The sequence below is a fragment of the Saimiri boliviensis genome, chromosome 1, assembly GCF_048565385.1.
Source record: "Saimiri boliviensis isolate mSaiBol1 chromosome 1, mSaiBol1.pri, whole genome shotgun sequence".
NCBI lineage: Eukaryota > Metazoa > Chordata > Mammalia > Primates > Cebidae > Saimiri > Saimiri boliviensis.
Window position 1 is genome coordinate 8,611,275 of NC_133449.1, and position 24,542 is coordinate 8,635,816.

General features: G+C 38.5%; 1 protein-coding gene across 7 annotated transcripts in view; it reads right to left on the reverse strand.

Moving 5' to 3' along the window:
- Positions 1 to 24,542, reverse strand: part of MBOAT2 (membrane bound glycerophospholipid O-acyltransferase 2) — a 146,930-nt gene that overhangs the window by 38,712 nt on the left and 83,676 nt on the right. For all 7 annotated transcript variants that reach the window (XM_074393752.1, XM_074393744.1, XM_039461203.2 and 4 more), the window contains one exon: positions 6,851 to 6,946. Coding sequence is in view for 6 of the 7 variants with exons in the window: in XM_074393744.1 (XP_074249845.1) it covers positions 6,851 to 6,946 (96 nt within the window). In the remaining variant the exon portion in view is untranslated. The remainder of the gene's footprint in view (positions 1 to 6,850; positions 6,947 to 24,542) is intronic.

Here is a 24,542-nt window from a genome sequence, read left to right on the forward strand (position 1 = left end):
TCCTCATCCATTCATTCACTTACTCACTGCTTCATTCAGAAAAAACAAGTATTTAATTAATGAGCACCTACAATGCACCAAGTACTGCTCTATATGCCAAAGATACAGTGTGAACAGGACAGGCCAAGTCCTTGCTGTTATGGAATTTATACTGTACTGGAGAGAGGTAGATTATAAACGAATAAACAGGTAAAGATACAATGTGTCAGACGCTGTGAGCCCTGGGCGGTAAAATGAAGCAGAGTAAGGGGCCTAAGGAATACAGGACACAGGTGGGAACCAGCCTCACCCAGAAGATGACAGTGAACTAGAGGACAAGCTCTGTGGAGGCCTGGAGTAAAAATGTTCCAGGAAGAGAGAAAAGCAAGTTCAACAGTCTAGGAAGAAGTGTGACTGGCATGTTGCAGGATCAGCATGGAGGCCAATGTGACAGTGAGTAAGGGGGACAGGAACAAAGGCTGAAGACAGCAAGCAGGAGGCCGGATCCAGCAGGCTCTCATCTTCTCAGGGTGAGGACACAGGCTTCGATCTGAGTGAGACAAGAAACTACTGGAGGACTTTAGGCAAAAAAGTGACTCGGTTTTAAAAGAATATATTCTGATTCTAGGTTGAAAAAAGACTGTGGCGGTACCAGAGGCAGGCGGAAGGGACAGGGGTGTTGGGCAGGGAAGGATGGTGGCTCAGACCAGGGTAACAGCAGAGGAGGTCTGAAGTTACTTCTAGATCTATTCTGAAGGGAAAGTCAATGGGATTTGATAATGCATCCTGTGCAGGTTTTCATACTTCGTACCACTGAGGTTTTTGACCAGAGTAACTAACTAGGAGGAGGAAGCAGACTGAGAAGGGAAATCAGGACTGCAACTTTAGGCATGCTTGGCACAAGAGGCCCTAGACAGCAGGTTGCATAGGCAGCTGGACGTACAGGTCAGAACACTTAATCTTGACCCCACTTCACATCAATTGTGGAAGACAAGGAAGTTATCTGACTTTTCTCAAAACGGTTATCTATAAAACACAGGGGATAATGATGCCACTGTGTGGACTAAATTCAATAGTGTCTGACACACAGCAGATGTTTAATAGGAGCTGGGTCCCTTCTCCATTCACACCTTTGCATAATAACTAAACTGCTATGAAGCCAATGGTGCTGAAGGGACATAATAATCAAAAGGGAAGCACTGTTTTGATGAAAGGTATGTGAATAACTACAGTACAAAGTCTGCACTGCCCAGTGAGCTATTTGAGGATTTGCACAGAGAGAGCTGAGGGGACGCATCTCAAACAAGAGTCATTTAGCTAAGCCTTTAAGACTGTGGAGGTTTGGACACGCAGATATGGCTGGAAGGGTGTTCCAAGGAGAGTCACTGGGATGAGTGGCAGAACTGAAGAAGAAAGAGTGGTGAGAAGGCACACACTGAGGCGGCCCTGCAGGCCCATCACCAGCTTCTCAGCCTCAGGAAAACACTGCATGTTTCTGATGAATCTTGTGCCACCTGCTTTGTGAACACACAGACCTTCAGGGAGAAAGGCTTGGTTGGGTAGGGTGGGGAACAACAGACAAAGCAAACCACAAATGGATCCATCTCTGTTTATTCCGGATACCTTGAATTACATTAGTGGCAGCCAGACGGAATGTTTCCTGAAATCAAATGTAGGTCAAGGGGCTGGGAAACGCTCCCACAGAACACAGTTGCTGCGCATCATTAGTGGGAACACAATGAAGGGCCAAGGGGGGCCTCCCATGACTCATTTCAGAGAACACAGAAACACATCTACAAGTAGAGTCTGAATATGAATAATGCTTTCTAAAAAGAAGGGATGGACATGATGAGCACACCTGTGGCTTTCAGATTATATGGTCTACCAGTTCTTATTATGCTTGAAAAAAATGCTGGCTACAAAAGTACCTGTCTCAACCTTGAAGAACCTAGCAAAATGCACAGCGCGTGCTTAATAAACCTTACTAAAGGAGCACACATGACTGACCAGTAGTAAGCATTTATTGAGCCTCTACTACGGTGCAGTTAGCTCTAAGATACATTCTTGACATGAAGAAATAATTATTTCACATATAAATTTTTTTTTATAAGTACACTAAAAGCAACCCTTTCAGTACCACAGAAATCAACATATTCCAATCAGAACCTTTTTGCTAAAAAATCTTTTCTCACTTCCATCTACAATCTATTATCTATATGTGCGGCAAGGATTTACCTGTCTCTTCTCTTTCCAAATGTCCCAATACCATTTACTGAAGCGTAGAGCCTGGCTTTCCCCATGAATTTCTGATCCCACCACTGCTGTTCTGTAATTTTATTCCTTAGATCCATGGGTCTCTTTCTCGGTCCTTCATCCTGGTTTCTTTGGTTTGTCTATTCCTGTCAGTCCAGAATATTTTAATGACTCCTGAGTACAATGTCTTTATATCAACTTCACTATACTCAAGCATCTATTCTTCTAGAGAAACTTTTCCATTTATTTATCTGATTTCCCTAAAAACTCCAATTTTACCTGCATTATATCAACAGATTAACTTGGGGGAGTCAGAGGGAATCAGTATCTTTTTTTTTTTTTTTTTTACTTTCTTTTTTCTTTTTTTAAGACAGCTCTGTCACCCAGGCTGGAGTGCGATGGTGTGATCTCAGCTCACTGCAACCTCCACCTCCCTGGCTCAAGTGATTCTCATGCCTCAGCCTCCCAAGTAGCTGGAATTACAGGTATGTCCCACCATGCCCAGCTAATTTTTATATTTTCAGTAGAGATGAGTTTTGCCATATTGGTCAGGCTGGTCTCAAACTTTTGGCCTCAAATGATCCACCTGCCTCAGCCTCTCAAAATGCTAGGAGTCCAAGCATGAGCCACCACACTCAGTCCCATTAGTATCTTTATAATACTTAAGGTTGTTTTGATTTTTTTTTTTTTTTTTTTTGAGACAGGGTCTTGCTCTGATACCCAGGTTGGAGTACAGTTGTGTGAATATGGCTCTGGAGCCTCAATCTCCCAAGCTCAAGCGATCCTCCCACTTCAGCCTCCTGAGAAGCTGGAACTACAGGCACACACCACCATGCCCAGCTAATTTTAAAATCTTTTGTAGAGACGAGGTTTCGCCATGTTGCCCAGGCTGGTCTTGAACTCCTGAGCTCAAGCGAACCTCTCACCAAAGCCTCCCAAAGTGTTGGTATTACAGGTGTGAGCCACTGCACTCAGTCACATACTGAGTTTTACTATTCGAACGAACAGCTTGATTTTTTTTGCCAGTTACTCTATGTTCTACAGTAAGAATTTATTGTTTTCTGCACAGAGATTCTGTACATTTCTTTTTATACAAATTACTAGATTTTTTCATGGTTTTTCTTGCTTTTGAAAAAGAATCCTGTTTCTTATTTTCTAACTGATTATTGCTGATACAAAGAAAGCTATGTAGTTGTTTTATACTTACCTTGTATCTATTTTCTAAGGCTAATGTGAAACCAAACAATTTCAGTAGCTTTTCAACCTTTCTGTAAATAGAAACTTGTATTACGGCATGAGTCCCTGTATCTAATCAACATTTGATATGTATCTTAAACCTAACAATTTACACACACTCGCACACAAACACACACCCGTTTCTCCATACTCTTGTGCAAGTAAAATTGTCCCATACAAAAGAGATTTCACTTTGATTCCTCAGCAAGAGTCTGGGCTTTGCTTCTTACACTTTCTAGCATCAGAGCAATGGGCCAGCTCAGCACGAAGGGTGAGTCACTATCCAATCCACCTTCTTAGCCATCTAACATTCTGAAGATCTATGATATTCACTCTAATCAGGATCAAGTCAGGATCTTTTCTGCTTATGTATTACAACATATTCAAGGGTTCCCTGTGCCCGAATACTGTAGCAAGCGGAGAGTCTGTCTCTAGGTGGCTCTTTTCTCTCCTGTGCCCATTTAAAAGAAAAAAAAAAATCGAGAGCCTTCAAGTTAATTCTGCCACAATGGTCTCCTTCGGCTAATTTGACTGTGTCTAATCTTTATCAGTTCACTGACAATGGTCAAAACTTTTCTCTTAACAGATAAAAAATATTCTTTAAACTGGGAGTTTTATAAACAGGTTTTCTATCTTAAAAATGCCAGATTGTTTTTATTCTATATATTTAAACATTTAAAACTACACTTAAGTATTTAAATGCATTTTTATTTTTTATTTTTGTTTTTTGAGACAGGGTCTCACTCTGTCACCTCGGTTGGAAGGCAGTGGTGCAATTTTAGCTCACTGTAACCACTGTCCCCAGGGCTCAAGCGACTCTCCCACTTCAGCCTCCTGAGTAGCTGGGGCTACAGGTGTGCACCACCATGCACATCTAATATTTTGTATCTTCAGTAGAGACAGGGTTTCACCATGCTGCCCAAGCTGGTCTCAAACTCCTGAGCTCAGGCAGTCCACCTGCCTTGGCCTCCCAAAGTGCTGGAATTACAGGTGTGAGCCACCACACTCAGCCTTAAATGGCATTTTAAATAGCAGCAAAATACTTCTAAAGTCACATCCAATACAGCTGTTTTTTAAACATGCACTATGTTCTTAAAGTCAACTGTCCTCTGATCTGTGCCACATGACTCATGTTTGCTGATAGGAGGCACGCAGAAGTGTTGCCCAGGCACGCCTTCACTTTGCTCACACTTACCACCCCGCCCTCAACTTAACCTAGAGGATTCCAGAGCCTGAAGGAGGTAGAACCATAAGAAGGAATGAGTCTGGTTCCCCCAATGACTGTGTGGAGCAGAGACTCCCTCCTCAATGAAATGTAATGTGAATGAGAAATAAACTCTTACTACATTGAGCCACTGAAATAATGTTATTGTTTTAAATGCAGTTAGCCTATCCCTAGATAATATAGAAATGATAGGTAAAGGCCTTGAGACTGACAAGAATTTGGAATAGCTGATGAGGGAAATAAAAAGGGGAATGACTAAGATCAAACTGATGGAGGGGCTGTGAGAGCCCACCAAAGTCTGGGCCACACAAATCTATACTCACACCAATCCACATGATTGTATAATACATTCAACTTGGCTATGTTAAATTATTTTTAAAATCGGACAGTTAAAAGAGCAGCAAAATATTTTTTAATGAACTATTACACAGAATCCCAAAATACAAACTAGAGAAACACAGAGCAGACGTGGCTGAAGCAAGACTGGAAGACCTAGAACCTCACCTGCTGAGCTCCTCTGACACCTGCAGAATCTGCCTACAAAGTCCCAGGACCCTAGAGGCCAATGTGAAAATTCACGATTTTATAATATTGTTAACTTCAAGCTGCTAATGTTAACATTTCTGTTATCGACATTAATAAATTAAATTAATTTAAAGTATGCTTTTTGTTTCTATTTTCTACTTTAATAAATGCTTATTTCTCACTTATTATAACTCAAGTATTCAAAGCCCTTAATTTCTCTTTCAGGTGGCACAGCTTTGCCCCCATGGCTCTTGTTTCTTCATCTGTGTTGTCTGTTACTTTCTCCCATTTTTCTGACTGTATTTTCAACTTTCTTCTGTACTTAAGTATTATTCCTAACTCAATACACATTTAATTCCACCATGTGCTAAGCATAGGATACGTGATGAACAAGACCAATATGGTTGCAAATTCTCAGGAGAATTAAATTTTCTAAGCAATTGCAATTCTTTTAAACTTACACAGTGATTTCCAATTTCATTACACTATGATGAAAATGTGACCTGAGTTACTTCTTCAAGATCATGAAGGTTTTCACAGTGGTCTGGCGTCTACTGATTCTTCTCATGAGGTCATGTTCTCCAGGAACACCTACTATCCATAAATGAGATGGCCAGCATCTGTTCTCCTTTTCTGCTCTTCCAGATGTATTTCCCAATTACTCTCAATATCTTTGATTAACTAAATTTTTGGCACATTTAAATTGTTTTGTTTTGATCTGGGTTTTGTTTTGATGTAATTTCCTTTCAGCCAAACCAATTTTAAAATCTGTGTCATAAAATATACTTCAATCTCATTACGGAGAAAAAGGTATTTCCTCTTTCTCTTCTAAAATTCTCTTGTTTCATAAAAGTGATTTTTCTCTGAGCTCATACAACTTTGGTCCATTTCTATTGCTGAATAATTTTTTTTTTCCAGAGGTATCATGACGTTTCCAAAACACATATTCTTAAATTGGATTTACTGCTCATTACTTATGCAGTCCAGATGACTCCAGACTAGCCCAAAGCAGGCCTACTGTATCTTATTCACTGGAGAAAGCAGTCAAGCCTGACATGAAAAAAAATGAAAATGTGTCTTCAACTTCCTCATCTGGTACCAAGGTGTTAGCAGATGTCACTTCACAAAGATGGAAAGCAAGTTACTTCGTAAGAGCTTTTCTGTGTTTATTTCATAACGGACATTCAATCAGTTTTGTTACAGACAGAGACTCATCTAGCACCAGTAAGAAAATAAATCCCCTTTGAAGGAACAAAAGCCAGAAGTTATTTCCACTACTCAACTGAATACTGCTGTTGAATGGAGAACACTGCAAAGGGGTGAAATGCATAGAAGAAAAATGCATCCTTGAGCGTGTTCTCTGGGAAACTCTGACTGACCTAGCTCAAGTACCTATGAACCAAAGGAAGCCCCATTAGGTATGAAGAAGCAGAACAAAGCTCTCACTGACTTCTGTAGTACTTAAAAGACTACTTAGAAGAGGGAAACTCTAAGTTCATAAAGAAATTTTCAACTGAAATGTTTAATAATAGCTTTTCACTTGAACTACTAAATGCAAATATAATATTTTGTCCTTTAACCACCTTGCTAGAATGGATAAAACAGGCTACTAAATCAAAGTTTTCACCTTACCCTGAAAAATCAGCAGAATATTGTCCATAGTCAAAGATATAGACGCGAGTGACTTGGCACACTGTGAGGTATCCCAGAGCAAACACAAAGCAGTATCTGAAAAACAAAAACAAGCTACGTTAATGAAAATAAAAGACTCATTTTGTTAAAGAGCACGTTTTAAAGTACTTTATTAATTAAATGATATGGTTCAGAAATTAAATATTACTAGATCTACTTTAGAAACCGCTTTCTTTAATGAATTATGAAAACTCTTTTCTAGCATATGCTTCAGTTTACTTGACTATCACCTTCAATGATAAATTCATTTTATTCATTTTCTTCTGAGAGACATACACATACCAATTTATATATTTGAAAGTCATGGTCACAAGCTATAAATATGTGATTAGTATGTGTTCCATTTATTCCGCCTTTCTAGAACATAAAAGTTAGCACAACAATATCTGGCTAAGGTATATATTAAACAAATTCTTCATAGAATTTTGAAAAAACCTTGTTCTCAATAGTCTAAAAGCGTAACTGCTTAGTATGAGTCGGGCGGCATTTACTTACATTTCATAGCCATGAACACTTACTGATTTCTAAAAACTTAAGATGCTGGGAATATAGTTACAATTAAAAACATAGAATGGGAAAAAGAACTTATGTATCAACAGGAGAGAACAGAAACCCAGAAACAGACTCCAGAATATTTAACATTGAATAAGATGAAGGCTGCAGTGCAAATTATCCGGGAATAGATGGCTTGTCATCTAACTGGTTCACAAGCTGGCTGGGGAAAAGAAAGCTATGCCTTCATCTCACACCAAAACAAGTCTATATGAATTAACTAATTACATGTAAAATACACAACTACAACAAATAGGAACTATGACTAAACAGTCAAATGTTCCCAAATTGGGGAAGGACTTTCTAAATATATATCATATAGAAGAAATCAAGGGGGGAAAAACTTTAATAAAAAATTACATTTCACCAAATAAAAATCTTTGTCATGTAGGCAGTTCAGGTTGTTTTATGAAAGTTCTTTAAACTTTTGAGAAACAATTATAATATTTTAGATTATTCCCGAGCAAAGAACAGGGAAGGAAAGCTTCCTAATTCAAACATTTAACAAAACTAACATATTCATGATTGCTATATCTGACAAAAATAGCACATATGGATACACATTCATAAAGTGTTGAGAAATCAAACTGAACTTCTAAAAATCATGTGGCAGACTGTACTTTCCAAAGATGCTTGAAACAGTATATCCTATTTAATAGGCTCTTCTGCAGCCTGTCCTGCTCCCTGTCAAGAGGAGGAGTCTCTCTCTGCCCACTTCGAGTGTAGGCTGGCCTTCCAACTGCACAGAACAGTGGACTACAACATTGGGCTCTGCCTCTGATGAGAACCTCAGGCTGCTTCCAGTAATGGCAGAAGGTAAAGGAGAGCCAATGTGGGCAGAAACCATGTGACTGGAAAGGAGGAAAGAGCCAGGAGGTGCCAGGCCCTTTTTAACAACTAGCTCTCAAGGAGTGAGAACAGACTCATCTCCTCATCCCCCGGGGAAGGCATTCATCTATTCATGAGGAATCAGCCCCGTGACCCAAACACCTCCCATTATGTCCCACCTCCAACATTAGACATTAGATTTCTACATGAAGTTTAGAGGAGACAAACATCCAAACCCTAGCAAAAATTTTATTTCAGCTCTGATATAAAGAGTCAGACCTGTACAACAGGGAGGGATGTTACTGATGGCAGCAATCTTGAAAGACAGCCAGCCCTCTGGCCCCAACAGTTCACGTGAATCCTACATGAAAGTATATGCCCTTTCCTCCCAGGATCCCTGAGAGTGGGAAGGGGGTGGGGGATAAAAGACCACAAATACGGTGCAGTGTATACTGCTTGGGTGATGGGTGCACCATGACACAGTGTATCATGACTGTAGCCAGTACGGAATAAACAGCAAAAATGAAACAAAACAAAAAAACCCACCCATCTTATATAACATAAGCAAAAATATTAACTGACATTCATGTTGGAAATACATTCATTTGCCAATGATGTGAGCAACTACTTTACTAAATTGGACAGCAATCGAGCATTTATTTATAGTCATTTTGGTCAAATTACAGTTGAATTGCAGCCATAAATTAACTGTGAGAGTTCAGAAAAATATAAAATCAATGAAAGTGTTTTGCGAGAATCAACAAGCTATACAGAATTGACAATAGAGGATATTCTATTTTCATTATTATTTGTAAATTCTGCACTAAAAGTCTGTTAAATTTGTAAAATTTAGAATAAACTCATGTATGTACATTTATGCATACCTTTTTTTCCTAGAAAGACAGTTAGTTGTTACTTACCAATATACCCCTACTTGCTACATGTGGTTACTGAACTCTTGAAATGTGGCCAGTGTAAACCGAGATAAGCTGCAATTGTAAAATACACCCCAGATTTTGAAGACTAAGTATAAAAAAAATATTTTTCATTGATTACAGTTTGATATGATACTATTTTGGCAATATTGAGTAAAATGAAATGTTACTACTAAAATATATTATGTGCTTTTTTTCAGTTTGTAAACTGTACCTACCTGAAAATTTTTTTTTTTCCTGAGATGGAGTCTAACTCTGGCGCCCAGGCTGGAGTGCAGTGGAGCAATCTTGGCTTACTGCAACCTCTGCCCTCCAGGTTCAAGTGATTCTCCTACATCAGCCTCCCAAACAGCTGGGACTACAGGCACACACCATCACACTCAGCTAATTTTTCTAATTTTAATAAAGATACAGTTTCACCATATTGGCCAGGCTGGTCTTGAACTCTTGACCTCAAGTGATTCATCTGCTTTGACCTCTCAAAGTGATGGAATTACAAGCATGAGCCACCATGCCCGGATAGAAAGTTTTAAATTACATCTGCGGCTTGCATTGTATTTCAATCACATAGTGCTAGATAGTTTTCCTTAAAAAAAGCAAACAGAGCTGGTGGGGCTTTTCACACTTCGCCATGCTCTCTACCTAGAATATGGATCTGATGGGTGCGGTAGCCACCATCCTGTATCCATGAGGTGGCCAGCTAAGAGGCAGAACCAGAGAAGAGAACTGCTTCTTTAATGGCATTGTTGAGCTCCTACATTGGCTCTGGACAATCTAAATTGAGAAAGAATTCTAGGTGGTGGTTTTTTGTTTTTTGTTGGTTTTTTTTTTTTTTTTTTTTTTTAACTCTCTGTACTCCTAACTCATCCAAAAGCACATCAAACTTTTGTTGCTAATTTGTCTTTTGAATTATACTGCAAGGAAGGGTGTAGGGGAAAGCCCTTGATTTTTCAAGTTCATATATCAACAAAGAAAGCAGACATATAAGCCAGTACATGAACAAATTATTTTAAGTGACACAGTCCACTTATGAATTTCACTGAATGTCTTCAAACAAAAGAGTATACATGCAAATAAACAGGGCCTGAGCTGGATTTAAGTAACAGCTCCAATCATTTTTTATTATTCCTACCCATGTGATCTTAGAAAGTGACTATTCTTCTGCATCCTGGTTTTCTCATTTCTAAAAGGTGGGTGTACTATTCCATGGATCCTGGCTATTGTAACCCCATCACTGTCATCTCACCCTCCTTGCAACTGCCTGGTTTACGGGAGGCATAAAACTTAGGTCCGGGTGATGAAGCATGACACAGAGCTTTTGAAAAGGCCTTTCTTACTCTTAGTGTGACACTTGCCATTGGCACGTATACATGCGCAGTGGCTCTCTTTAGCATATGAGGAGCTAGCCTGAGAACAAAGTCAATATGCTGAGATGGCAAAATAAAAAACAGAACTTGGTGTTTTGATGCCCCCATTGACACTGAGCTGTTGAATTAATGAAAACGAGGTGCACCTTGTCTCACGACTTCTGGCTTCAAGAGGTAATCTTTCTCTGTTGTTTACACCGTTCACATACTACTATAAATTGTGATTTCTGCACTTTACAGTCAAAAGCGTCTGGATATGATTATTACTAATATCAAAATAAAATCCACAGCTTCTGAAGAGTTCCAGAACAGAACATTTTCTTATTAAGAACTGTTGAATTGCTGCCTCATTTCAAAAGCTGAAACCACATCTAAAATATCTGTTCACTTAGGTATTAGATACAGGTGGAAATTGTTCAGAGAAATTGCTAATTCCCAGGGAGCAGCAACTATGGGCATTAATGAACTAGAAATGCTGCAGAGAACTAAAAACAAATTCTTCTCAAAAAAGGAAAATGTGATGTCACCAAGAGGTTCAAAATCTTGATGGGAATAAAAATAAAAACTAGCAAATGAGTTTTTATTTTAACACGATGAAATCAAATTACACTGTTTACTCTCCAAGGTTCTCAGGCTTAGATGGCTTTGGTTGTAGCCCAACTGCACAAAAGGCTTGCACATCTGAATACTGGCTTTTTTCTCTCTATTCTGCCTTCCCCTCTGTATTTTCCAAGACTATTTACTATGTATATTTTGTTTTATAGTGTTTTTTGAAAGAGAATAAAAAAGTTAAAGAACTTACATTACCCGATTTCAAGACTAAGTATGAAGCTTCAGTAACCAAGACAGTGTGATAGATACTGGCCTAACATTAGACACATATATCAATGAACAGAATAAAGAGTACAGAAATAAAGCCATACATAGATGGAAATTGCAATTCAAAAGGAAAAAGCATTTGCAATAAATAGTGCTGGGACAAATGAATATACATATAGAAAAAATAAATTTCAACCCTTGTCTCTTAACATACACAAAAATTAACTCAATAGGGATCATTGATCTAGGCATAAAAACCAGAACTGTAAAACTTCTAGGAGAAACTTTTCATAACCCAAGGACAGGCACAGGTTTCTTAGTAAAAGATAAAAAGCTCTAAACTAAAAAATTAAATTCACTTCATCAACATTTAAAAGTTCTGCTCTTTAAAAGTCACTGCTAACGAAGTAAAAAGGCAAATATAGATTGCAAAAACGTTTTCATAATTTATCTGACAAAGGACTTATATCCAAAATATAGAAATGAATTATAACAAAAATTAAATCCAACAGTCAACAGATCTAAACAAAATGTCCCAAAAGAAGATACACAATTAGTCAAATCACACAGGAAAAGAAGTTTATCATCATCAATCATCAGAGAAATCTAAATTAAAATCACAATGAAATATCACTATATCCATCAGAATGATCACCATGGAAAAGGCTGAGAACATCAACTGCTGGTAAGAATGGAAAGAAACTGGCACTCCCATGCTTTGCCAATGGGAGTGTAGAATGGCACAATTACTTTGGGGAAGTTTGACAATTTCTTATTGGCTTATAATATTTTTATCTGATGCCCCAGCAATTCCTCTCCTAGGTATTTACACCAGAGCAATAAACATATGTATCAACAAAGAGACTTGAAGAATGTTTCAGAAGTTTTACTCCTAATAGCCCATTTTTGAATTTTTAAACAACTCAAATGTCCATTAATAGGTCAAAGGATACATAAATTGAGGTATACTCATACAATGGAATAAAAAGGAACAAACCGTTAAACACAACAACAGGGATGAATTTTGTAAACATTAAGCTGAGTAAAAAATGTCAGACACAAAAGATTACATAACGCAGGATTCTATTGCTATGAAATTCTAGAGCAACCTAAACTGATCTACGGTGACAGAAAGCAGCTCATTGGATGCAGAGGACAGGATGGGCTGATTATAAAGGATCACAAAGGAACTTTTTGGGACAAATGAAATGTGCTGTACCTAGATTTAGGGTGGTAGTCACACTGGTCTATACATTTGTCCAAGCTCATGGAACAGGCAGCTCTATTTTATTTTAGATAAGTCATAATTAAATAAAACTGATTTAAAAATTATTTGGAAATAAACCATTTTTGTACAACTCCTCTGCAGATTCCTTCTTATCCTGGGGTCCCAGGGTTCAGTTTGCATCTTTTCTCCATTTACATTCATTTTCAAGAGGAAATGGGCAGTGCACAGGGCCCCTAAACAATTACAATAGTGGCATCAAAGATCACTGATCTCAGATCACTGTAACAGAGATAATGAAGTTTGAAGTATTATGAGAATTATCAAACGTAACACAGACACAAAGTGAACACATGTTGCCAGAAACCACCACTGATGGATTTGCTGGATGCAGGGATGCCACAAACTTTGTTTGTTTAATAAAAAGAAAAAAGGCAGTATCTATGATCCACAATAAAATGGAGTGCAATAAAACAGGTGTGCCCATATTTGTTTAACCTGAATTATAGTTCCTACTGGAAAGGCAGAAGGAATACTGAATTAAGGAGCTGTTACTGCTCCAGGCCTAAAAGGCTTCCAAGCCTCACTGAAATACACTTTTTATATTAAGCAGCTTTACTGAGGTATAATTCACATACCATGAAATTCCCTTATTGTAAGTGTACATTTCAACAATTTTTAATAAAAGTGTAGAGTTGTATGACTACCACTGCAAGACCACTGCCCCAAGAGTTCCCCTGTGCTTAAATACTTGCAGTAATCTCTAATCGTACCCTCAACCCTAGGCAACCCACTGATCATTTTCTGTCTCTAGAGCTATCTTTTCTAGGAATCTCATGTAAATAAAATAATACAATATGTAGTCTTTTGTATCGGGCTTCTTCCACTTGGAATGTTCTTGAGGTTCGTCCATGTTGCTGCATATCAGCAGTTTGTTCCTTTGTAAACTGCTGAATAGTATTCCATTGCATAGACATGCCACCCTCCTTTACCCTTTCACCAGCTGATGAACATTTAGGCTGCTAGCAGCTTCTGGCTATTATGAATAATGCTACTCTGTGTGGACATAATGTTTTTACCCTGGGTAGAAACCTAACAACAGAATTTTCAGAGTGTATGGTAAGTTAATGTTTAACTTTCAACCAAAATGTTTTCCAAAATAACTATAATTTTTATGTTCCTACAGCCATGTATGAAGATTCCAGTTTCTTCATATCCTCACTAATGCTGGGTATTGCCAGTCTTTTAAATTACATCCATTCTAGTGAATATACAGTGGTATCTTATTGTAGTTTTAACTTGCAATTCCCTAATGACTAGGGATCTTGAGCATCTTCTAATGTGCATAGTAGCCATAAAATGTCTAACCAGCAATTCTGTCCATCTTTAAACTGGGTTGTCTTCTTAGCATTGATTTCAAGAGTTCTGTGTATCTTCTGGATCCAAGTCCTGTATCAAACATACGTTATGCAAGTATTTTTCTCCTGTGGCTTATCTTTTCACTTTCGTAAAGGCGTCTTTTAAAGAACAAAAGTTTTAAATTCTGAAATACAAGTATTCAATATTTTTATTTTATTATGATTTATTTTTTAATTTTTTTGAGACAGGTTCTGTTTCCAAGGCTGGAGCACAGTGGTAATAATTATAGCTCAATGTACCTTGGACTCCTGGGTTCAAGTGATCTTGCCTTAGCCTCCCAAGCAGCTAGGACTACAGGTGTGTACCACCATACCAGCGTACTTTTCTACTTAAAAATAACTTTTTTTTAGAGATGGTATCTCACTATGTTGCCCAGGCCAGTCTCAAACTCCTGTTCTCAAGCAATCCTCTTTCCTCGGCCTCCCAAAGTGCTGGGATTATAGGCATATGCTACAGCACCCAGCTAATTTTTTTCTTTATTCCTTTTTTCTTTATTCCTTTAATTTTTTATTCCTTGGTTGTCATATCTAAGAAGTCTTTGCCCAACTGAAAGTCATAGAGAATTTCTCCTATGTTGTCTCTGAGGTTTTATAGGTTTAGCTGCTACATTTAGGACTAAAATGCATTTTGAGTTGATTTTTATGTATGATGTGAGATAAGGGTCAGGCTCATTTCTGTGCATATAGAAACCTGATTGTCCTAGCACTGTGTATTTAAAAAAAAAAAAAAAAAAAAAAAAAAAAAAAAAAAAAAAAAACTATCCTTTCCCAACTGCCTTGGCACTTTTGTCAAAAATCAACTGACCAAAAAGGTTTATTTCTGAGCTCTCAATTTTGTTGCAATGATTCATATGCCTTTCCTATGCCAGTAACACAAGAGTCCTGATCACAGTAGCATTAGGTTTGAAAATCAGGAGTGTAAATCCTCAAACTTTGTTATTCTTTTTCAAAATTATCTTGGTGATTTAAGGTCCTTAGTATTTCCATAAAATTTTAGGAAAAGCTTATCAATTTCTACCCCAAAAAGCCTCTCAGTGTTTCTGTTAGAAATTGCATTAAATCCGTAGATGAATTTGTGAAGAAATGCCATCTTAACAATGTAAAGTCTTCCAACTCATAAATATAAAATACTTCTCCATTTAATCTTCTTTCTCTCAGGAATGTTTTATAGTTTTCAAGTGCAATTGCAATTCTTTTATTAAATTTATTCCTAAGTATTTTATTCTTTTTGATGCTGCTGTGAATGAAATTGTTTTTGTATCTGCATTTCTGGACTCTGAATTTATAGTATATAGAAATGTAATGGATTCTGTACACTGGTCTTAGAAACTGCAACCTTGCCAGCCTCATTTATTAGTCCTGAGAGTCCTGAGTGTGGCTATTCCAATACTCATTTGGTTTGTGTTCACATGGCTTATATCTTTTCCACTCTTTTACCTTCAACCTATTCATGTCGTTAAAGTGTTTCTCTTGTAGAGAACATATGGTTAGACCTTTTTTATCCAATCTGACAACTTCTGACTTTCGATTGACATTTACTGTATTTATTTGGTTAGATTTAATCTGCCATTTTGCTCTTTGTTTTAGCTAAGTCTCAGGCCTTTTTTGCTCCTCCTTTAGTGCCTTCTTTTGTATTAAACAAATATTTGGTATTGAACTATTTTAATTCCTCTGTTGATTCTTTCAATGTATACCTTTTAGTTATTTAGTGATTGCTCTAGGGATTACCATGTGTCTCATTTCATCACATCTATTTCAGATTAATAATGACTTAACTGATAAAATATGGCAAGCCTGCTCCAATGTAGCTTCATTTTCTCCATCATCCTTTGAGCTATCACTGTCATATATAAGGCATCTACATATTTTACAATATCAATATTATATTGGTATTGTAAATTATTAGTATTGTAAATTGGTATTATAACTTATTGTTTTAAACACCCTTATGTCCTTTAAAAAATTAAGAAAAGAGAGATGCATATAGACTTCCGTATTTACCCACCTATTCATCATTTCTGGAGCTTCTCATTGCTTCCTTTGCACTTCCTTTCAACCTGAAGAAGGACTTCCTTTGGAATTTCTTTAAAAAGCAAGCCTTTATCTGGGATGTCTTTACTAAACCTTCATTTTTGAAGGATAATTTTGCTGGATATAGAACTTATGGTTGAAAATTTTTCCTTCAGCATTTCAAATATGCCATTCTATTTCCTTCTGGCCTTCGTTGTTCTGATAATAACTTTATCATTGCTTTCTCAATAACAAGTTTCTCTCACTGCTTTCAAGATGTTCTCATCATCTTTGTCTTTCGTAGTATGACTTAGTGAAGCTCTGTTTGTGTTTATCTTACCTGAAGTCTATTGAACTTCTGGGATCCATAGATTAATATTTTACTTCAAATTTGGGATATCAAAGGACATCATTTCCTAAATGCTTCTGTCCCTTTCTCTCTCCCTATCTTTCAGAACTCCCATTAACCATATGTTGGTGCATGGGATGTTATCCCATAGGTCTCTGAAGTTTTATTTATTTTTCTTCAATATTTTTTATACCCTTTCTCATCAGATTGGCTAATACCTTTGATATACCCTGAAGTTCACTGATTCTTTGACCATTGCAAATCACTATGTAGCACTTATTGTGAATTTTTCATTTTGGTTAATTACTTTTCAATAGTAGGACTTTCATTTGTTTCCATTTCTTTTTTTTTTTTTTTTGAGACGGAGTTTCGCTCTTGTTACCCAGGCTGGAGTGCAATGGCGCGATCTCGGCTCACCGCAACCTCCGCCTCCTGGGTTCAGGCAATTCTCCTGCCTCAGCTTCCTGAGTAGCTAGGATTACAGGCACGTGCCACCATGCCCAGCTAATTTTTTTTTTTTTTAATTTCTAGTAGAGACGGGGTTTCACTATGTTGACCAGGATGGTCTCGATCTCTTGACCTCATGATCCACCCGCCTCGGCCTCCCAAAGTGCTGGGATTACAGGCTTGAGCCACCGCGCCCGGCCTCTTTCCATTTCTTTATTGACATTCCCTATTTGTTAAGTCATGATCCTCCTTAATTTTTTAAGTGTATTTATGGTAGTTTTTTGGTCTGGCAAATCCAACATCTGGATCTGTTTAGAAGTAGTTTCGATTGACTGCTTTTTTTCCCTGTTTCTCATAATTTTTTAAACTGGACATGTTAGATAATACATTACTGCAGCTCTGCATTTAATGGTCTTTTTCTTGAGCACTGCTGTGCTGTTTTTGTTTCTTAGCTTGAAGTTAATCTGCTGAATCTTTCTCACTCGTGGTGAGAGTTGATGCAGCAGCTGATGTCTCTACTCAGTTTTTTAAAGCCTCAGTGTTATTTTTTAGCCTCATTCTAGAGGTTGCCCCCTGTGTCTGCATATCTGAGTTGTTAGTCAATGATTAGTCAGAGCTTATGCTCAAACACCTTAAGCTAGTAAGAGAGCTCATTCAAAGTTCCATCCTTTCTCCAGTCAACCCCAGCTCTTACTTTCCCCCAGGCCCTCTCAGGCCTCCTCTGTGCTGAACACAGCCTCCAGTTAGCCAGGTGTGTGTGGAGATTTTATCAAGTCCCTTGATGGCTCTCTCACTTCCAAGATCTCCCTGTTAAATGATGGACCACATCCTTAGGATAGGAGAGCTGGAGGCATTCTCTGTTAGCTACTGCATAGGGTTCTCTGCCTTTCACTCCATATCAAGTTCGCTGGTTTTGATGGCCAGCCTTGCCCTTGAAACCAACTTTGCAAAAATTATAGTGATAAGGGAGATCTGACATAACTGACTCCAGCTTGCTTCTGTCAGACTAAACTGCTTTTGCTCATTCTTGGTGCCAGGGTTATAATAGTCCTTTCCTTGAACTGATCCCACCCTTGTTCAAAAGTTGAAACCATATTTGTAAAGATTAACAAAAGGTCACAATGTTAGAATTATGGTAGGGACTACAACTTTGCTAAAGGATAGGCACATCTAAACCATGACCTGCCGTTGCTTAGCTTGCTTTTCTCTAAATTGCTAACTGCTTCAGAATCATGTAACCAGGGGTTACAATATTTATAACTTCCTCAACTACTCCTACAGATAACATCACTATTGTGAAACCTAAAGAACTGGCTTTTGAGATATTTTTCTTCCAGAGTTAGCATTTCGGCAGATCAAGAGACACCACCTGAGACCTTCTCCCAGGAACTGACTCAGCTATGCAGAGAGAGTTTTAGACATCCCTGTGATTTCATCCCCAGTCAATTGTTTCAGTTCTCCAGGCCCCTGCCAACCAAAGCACCCTTAACTTGAATTCTCAGAAAGGTAGATTTGCAAACTACCTTCTCTGTCCCTCTGCTTGGCTGGCCCTGCAATTATTAAACTCTTTCATTACAGCAATACCTGCTGTTCTCGGTGCATTGGTTTTTCTGGGCAGCAGTCAAGAAGAACCCATCAGGTTGACACCCTGGCAGCGTTACTTTGCCAAGGGATTAGGAACAGGATAACTCCAGGCCAGAATACCATCAATTCCCACTGTTCTTATCTAAAAGTCAGAAGTTTTTTTTTAAGAATTAATGCTTCTCAAATTGTTCCTTGCTTTTGGTCAATCTCCAGAGCCCAAAAGTGTTTTTCACGAGTTCATCCAGTTTTACAGCTATTTCAGCAGAGAGAACATTTACTGACCTCTTCACTATTTAATAGCTGGCAGGTACATCAATTAAAATGGATTTTTTGTAGACCAGCAAGGAAATATTATTTCTGTGGGAGGTAAACTAGGGTTCCAACATAGATCCAGAAAATCAGAAACATCTACAACTAGTAAAGTGCTGGTAGTAAGAACAAACAGCCAACCTTCACTAGGAAGAGTAAACTGAGTTCTTTAAATGAGAAATCATCTCTATATTTGCTAGTTGAACAGAAAAAGAATTTTAAACCACCTGTTTTGTCAGCACAAGACAGTCATGCCATCTTCACACAAGATTCAGAAGTCCCTCCTTTTCTTCCGACTCAACGTTAGAACACTTGGGGTCTTCTGTAAGGCAAATTAACCCTCTCTCTAGGATCTCATTTCACTGATTAATAGCCTTACTAGGCTTTTCCTTGAATATAGAGACACCAGATTCTGGTGTCTGGTGACCAGAACACCCACTTCCTTCCTTCCTAGAGACCTGCACATAATCTTATGATCCTCAATAAAAAGTCTGCTGTTCTACGAAGTGTGGGCTTGCTTGGTGATCTGCCCTGTCTCTTTTGACCAGGTGTTCTCTTAGTCAGAACAAAGGGATCTCAATGAATTACAGAAAAGTCTCGAGGGATTCTGTTTGTTCTTTTACAAAGCCCTATTCATAAGAAAGAGGAAAGGAGCTTCAATGTATTCACTATACCAGACACAAATAGTGACACTGATACATGAAGTCACTCGATTCTTTCCTATTCTCATTTTGTTTACAGATGACAAAAATGAACGAAACCCCCTACCCAACTATTGTTCAGCCTTTTTTATTAACCATATCTAACTTTTGTTCCCACACCTGGTTCAGTAAGATAATAAAGTCACTTAACTGTTCTTCACAAAGAAAATTTTCAAAGTTAGCCAAAATATACAAATAAATTGGTTTTTGGTTGTTGGTATTAAGCAAATTTATTTTATCTTTCAAAATACAAAGAATAATATTTCAGTTTACATGAAGATTTAAGACCTTCAACACATCACCTGATTAATAGTTCCCAATTTAACCTCTCCTAGTATCTCAATAAGTATACATTTAAAAAATTAAAGCTTTTTAGTAATATCAAAAACTACCAAGGTAATGGCAGAATTGTGGAGCAACTGAGAAAGACAATTATCCACAAAAACACATCCAGATTTCAGCCTATTCTAGTCCCTAATAAAACCAGGACTCTTTGGAAAAAACTTCATATCATCCCTCTCACACCTCCAAAGCCAAGATCTTGGTTTTTACACCAAGATTAGAACCTATCATTGACTGTTCCTCAGAAGCCACATTTTAATAAAGGGTGCTACTGTCCAGATCTCCGCCAGTGCCCGTACACAAGATCACTCATCATTCTTTTTTTTTTTTTTTTTTTTTTTTTTTTTTTTATGAGAGGGAGTTTCGCTCTTGTTACCCAGGCTGGAGTGCAATGGCGCGATCTCAGCTCACCGCAACCTCCGCCTCCTGGGTTCAGGCAATTCTCCTGCCTCAGCCTCCTGAGTAGCTGGGATTACAGGCACGCGCTACCATGCCCAGCTCATTTTTTGTATTTTTGGTAGAGACGGGGTTTCACCATGTTGGCCAGGATGGTCTCGATCTCTTGACCTCGTGATCCACCCGCCTCGGCCTCCCAAAGTGCTGGGATTACAGGCTTGAGCCACCGCGCCCGGCCCACTCATCATTCTTTTATTTGACTTTGGGAGAAAAAACCTTTAGGTGGAAAGTAGGAAAAGAAAAAAAGTAATTCAAATTATTCTGTAAACCACTTAAAAGCAAGGGCAACAAGATAGACTATGTGGGTTACAGTTCTTTACATCCCATATTTTGGTTCATAACACAACTGAACCAGTAAGTGGGAACAGGATGAAGACACCGCCCTGGTTGAGCAACAGATGAGCTGGTGGTAGCCTCTTAGAATTAGGCCCTAGAAGAAAGGTATACTCTACAGCCTGCTCTTTGATTGCAGATAGGAGAAAATGGTTAGCTTGTGAGCACAGTCTGTTATCAGTTCTTTTAGAATATACATTTTAATACTCTAAAATTGTCTGGCAGGGTTCTGAGGACACAATATTGAATGAGACTCACAGTCCCCATCCTGGGTTTTAAGTCCAGTACAGGAGGCAAAGGCAAATGTGTAGGGGCTCACTTACATGTGGCCACTCCACTGAATATAATACATGTATGTTTTCACATTTTAACATCCCTGAAATCAAGAATCCTCTCATAATTGATGGCATGTAAACTTTTTAGTGGGACAAAAAATAAGGGTACATCTTACCATCAATGACATCTCATGTTCAATAAAATACAGCATTTCATTTAATCTTCACGACAACCTTATGAAGTAGGTATTATTTTTACTCCAATTTAAAAATGAGAAAACTGAGCATAGAGAGGGTAACTTGGATAATGTGACAAAGCTACTGGGCAGGTGAGCAAGGATGAGAAGGCAGTGTGGCTCTAAAGTCTGGATCTTAACAGCAAGTTTTTTTGGGGTGGTTTTTTTGTTTTGTTTTGTCTGCTTTGAGACAGGGTCTCATTCTGTCAGGAGTATGGTGGTATGAACATGGCTCACTGAAGCCTTGACCTCCTGGGTTCAAGCAACTCCCCTACCTCAGCCTCCTGCATACCTGGGACTACAGGCACACAGCACCACACCCTGGCTACCTGCAATATTAAACCACCTGCAGTATTAAACCAAGTATGAGAAATACAGTGCAATACGTGAAGTATACAAGATGTACAAGGTAAGGTACAACTCTAGGTAGAAAAGTCAACGTAGAGTAGAAGGCTGACTCATTTTATTAAGAAAAGGGGGAAAGGGCCTCACCACAGAGGTCACAGGTCAACAGGGCTCTGAAAGACCAGCCGGAATTCATGTTGGGGGCAGGGGGCTCCCTGAAAATACAAAGGAACCAAGTGTCAAACAGCGGAGCATGTGTGCACTACTACAAATGGTTCATTATGTCTGGGCCTGCCTCAGTCAAGGATTGAGTGCTGTGAACTGAGTGGAAAAGAAGGCAGGGGCAGTCACAATGGGCGCTGCAAAGCTGCCAAGCTAACAGGAGCCAAGAGAGTTTGAAGCAGAAAAGAGGCATGGTCAGACAGATACAGTACTGTAAAAATCATCTGAGCAACAGAGCACAGCACAGACCAGAGGCCAGAGGGACTGGCTGGCAGAGTAATGTGAGATGCAGGTACCAGATGGTAAACAGCAGAAATGGGTGAAGCTGAAGACCAACAGCAGCTTTGACATGGGTTGAGCAGTAATAAGAGCTAAGGGTCACCCCATCCACTGAGTGCTTACCACATTCCCCGGCTGCTTTCAATGCTTTATAATTGTTAAGTGCTCAAAACAACTCAAGAAACTGAAGCACAGACAGTTCTTGGTGGTGGCTAGATGTGGAGGTAAGAAGGAAGAAGGGAGGATTTATTCCAGTTACAGTTACCTGGGCAGCTTAGAGAGAGAATGATGCCAAAGAAAGCATCAGCAAGGAAGAGATCTGAGGCCAAGATAAGTGTGGCGTTAGGTATGCTGGGGTGGGTGCAGAAATGAGCAGAGCAAGATGGGTGGGAACATTCTCTGCCCAGGGACACCTGCAGACCATCAGCCCCCGTCACCTCCTTCCAATGGCTATTTCTCTGCCTCCTTTTACTTTCTTTCTGTTACTTCTTAAACACTTTACCCTATATCTTTAAGGATTATCTCCCAAGAATTATCTTTATCTTCATCTTAAAACTTTTCATTATAAATTCATATGTCTGCTAAGTGTGGGGACAGAGATAAAATGAATGCATTTAAGAAGGTAACTAAGATTTAATCTTTGAAAATAATGTAGTGGAAACCGAAACCCATCAATTAAAACAATTAAAAAACTGTTATGAAAAATATATTTTCAAAACAAAAAAAATTAGTGAGAACAGTGGTATTGTCTTATATTTTTATAAATCTATTGAATGTCTGACTTAACAGTAGAACAGCAGATCCTCGAATGTTTCTATTGCAATATCACACATCATATAGACTTTAGAAAGCCCCCCATATGCTCTTGAGAGAATGAAAGTGAAAAAGACAAATAATGTTTAAGTATCATCATTATGAAAATAGTTTTGACTTTACCACCTCTCTCCTAAAGGGATCTCAGGGACTCCCAGAGATCTCTGGATCAGACTTTGCAAATGATCCAGAGGACGGTAAATGACAGCAAGTTAGAGACACATAAAGAACAGAACAGCCAGATAATCCCCCAAACTGAAAGAGCAGTAAATGGAAAAGGTAGTGGAAAGATGGGAAAATTTCTACTTGTTATGTCAGCAGACACAAAAATAGATCTCAAAATTGCTTGGTAACTTTTTTGTATGTCAGGTGGGGATAAAAGAGTGTAACCTATCAGAATCACTGTCCCAGTCTCTCAAAATCTGGTATAATCCTTTATTTCAAAGAAGTAAAAATTAATGCTACAGAAAATACTATTACTAATTAATGTTGTGTTAGATGCATTGGGGGTAAGAAAAACCACTGATTTACCCATGGCTCTTACATTTTGTTTATTTGTTTATTCTTTCATTCATTCATTCATTCGAGAAAGAGTCTTACTTTATCATCCAGGCTGAAGGGCAGTGGCACGATCTCGGCTCACTGCAGCCTCTACCTCCTAGGCTGAAGTGATCCCAGCCCCGCCAAGTAGCTGGGACTGCAGACATGTGCCACCAGGCCGAGCTAATTTCTGTATTTTTTGTAGAGGCAGGGTTTTGCCGTGAGGCCCAGGCTGGTCTTGAACTCTTGAGCTCAAGCAATCCGTCTCCCTTGGCCTCTCAAAGTGTTAGGATTACAGGCATGAGCACCTCGCCTGGCTGGTTCTTACATTTCATAGGAGGCGTCAAACAAAGCCCAGATAAATTAAGAAACTAAGCCAAGAATTAGAATTACGAGCTTTAGCTTCCCAATTCAGTGCTCAAACTAAAATTAATTTATATTATTTATACACACACTGATTAACAATGAAGAAAAGCAACCCCCAAATAACAGGGATGGGACAACAAAAATTCCCCATGGGAAACCCACATATTGATAAGGTTGGAGAAGAAGTGGTTTAGTGGCTGGAGGCCTGGAGCTTTGGCATTAAACAGCCATGGTTTCAAACTCCGAGTCTAATATGGGCTCAGTGTATAAACTGGGGAAGGTACTTCAGCCCTCTGAGCATCAATTTTCTCGGTTGTAAAGCTGAGCTAACAGTACTACAGCCCTGGACAGCTGTAAATTTCAAATGGAAACACACTTCAGCAGTTAACATTATAACAGACATGGGGCTGTGTTTACAAATGTTAGCAACCAATGGTAACTTAGCTACTAACAACAGTTTATGAATAAAGATTAATAATCAATCTGTCGTTCTTCAGAGATTTTACACCTTATTTATTTCTTAATTTTTGTTATTCGTTTTCACTGAATTTTATTTTTAATTTCTCAATTCAATTACTTTTATAAAAGTTTAAAGTGTTGAAGAGATAACACAAGATCACATATGAAATAGCAGTTTAAAGAAAATGCCTTATTGGATTCATGATAACTCACTATTTGAAGTATTTGACAACTCAATCACTGTTTTCCTGAGGGAAAAGGACTATGAACTATGTTTCGCTAGGTCATCGGCACAGCCCATCAAGCTCAGTCTGGCACACTCAGCAGACTTCCCCTTGGCTGCATACATAGATGTTTTCTGGCATTTGTTCAACAGATAGTTCCTGGGTGCCCAGGGTGGGCCAGGACCATGTTGGGCACTC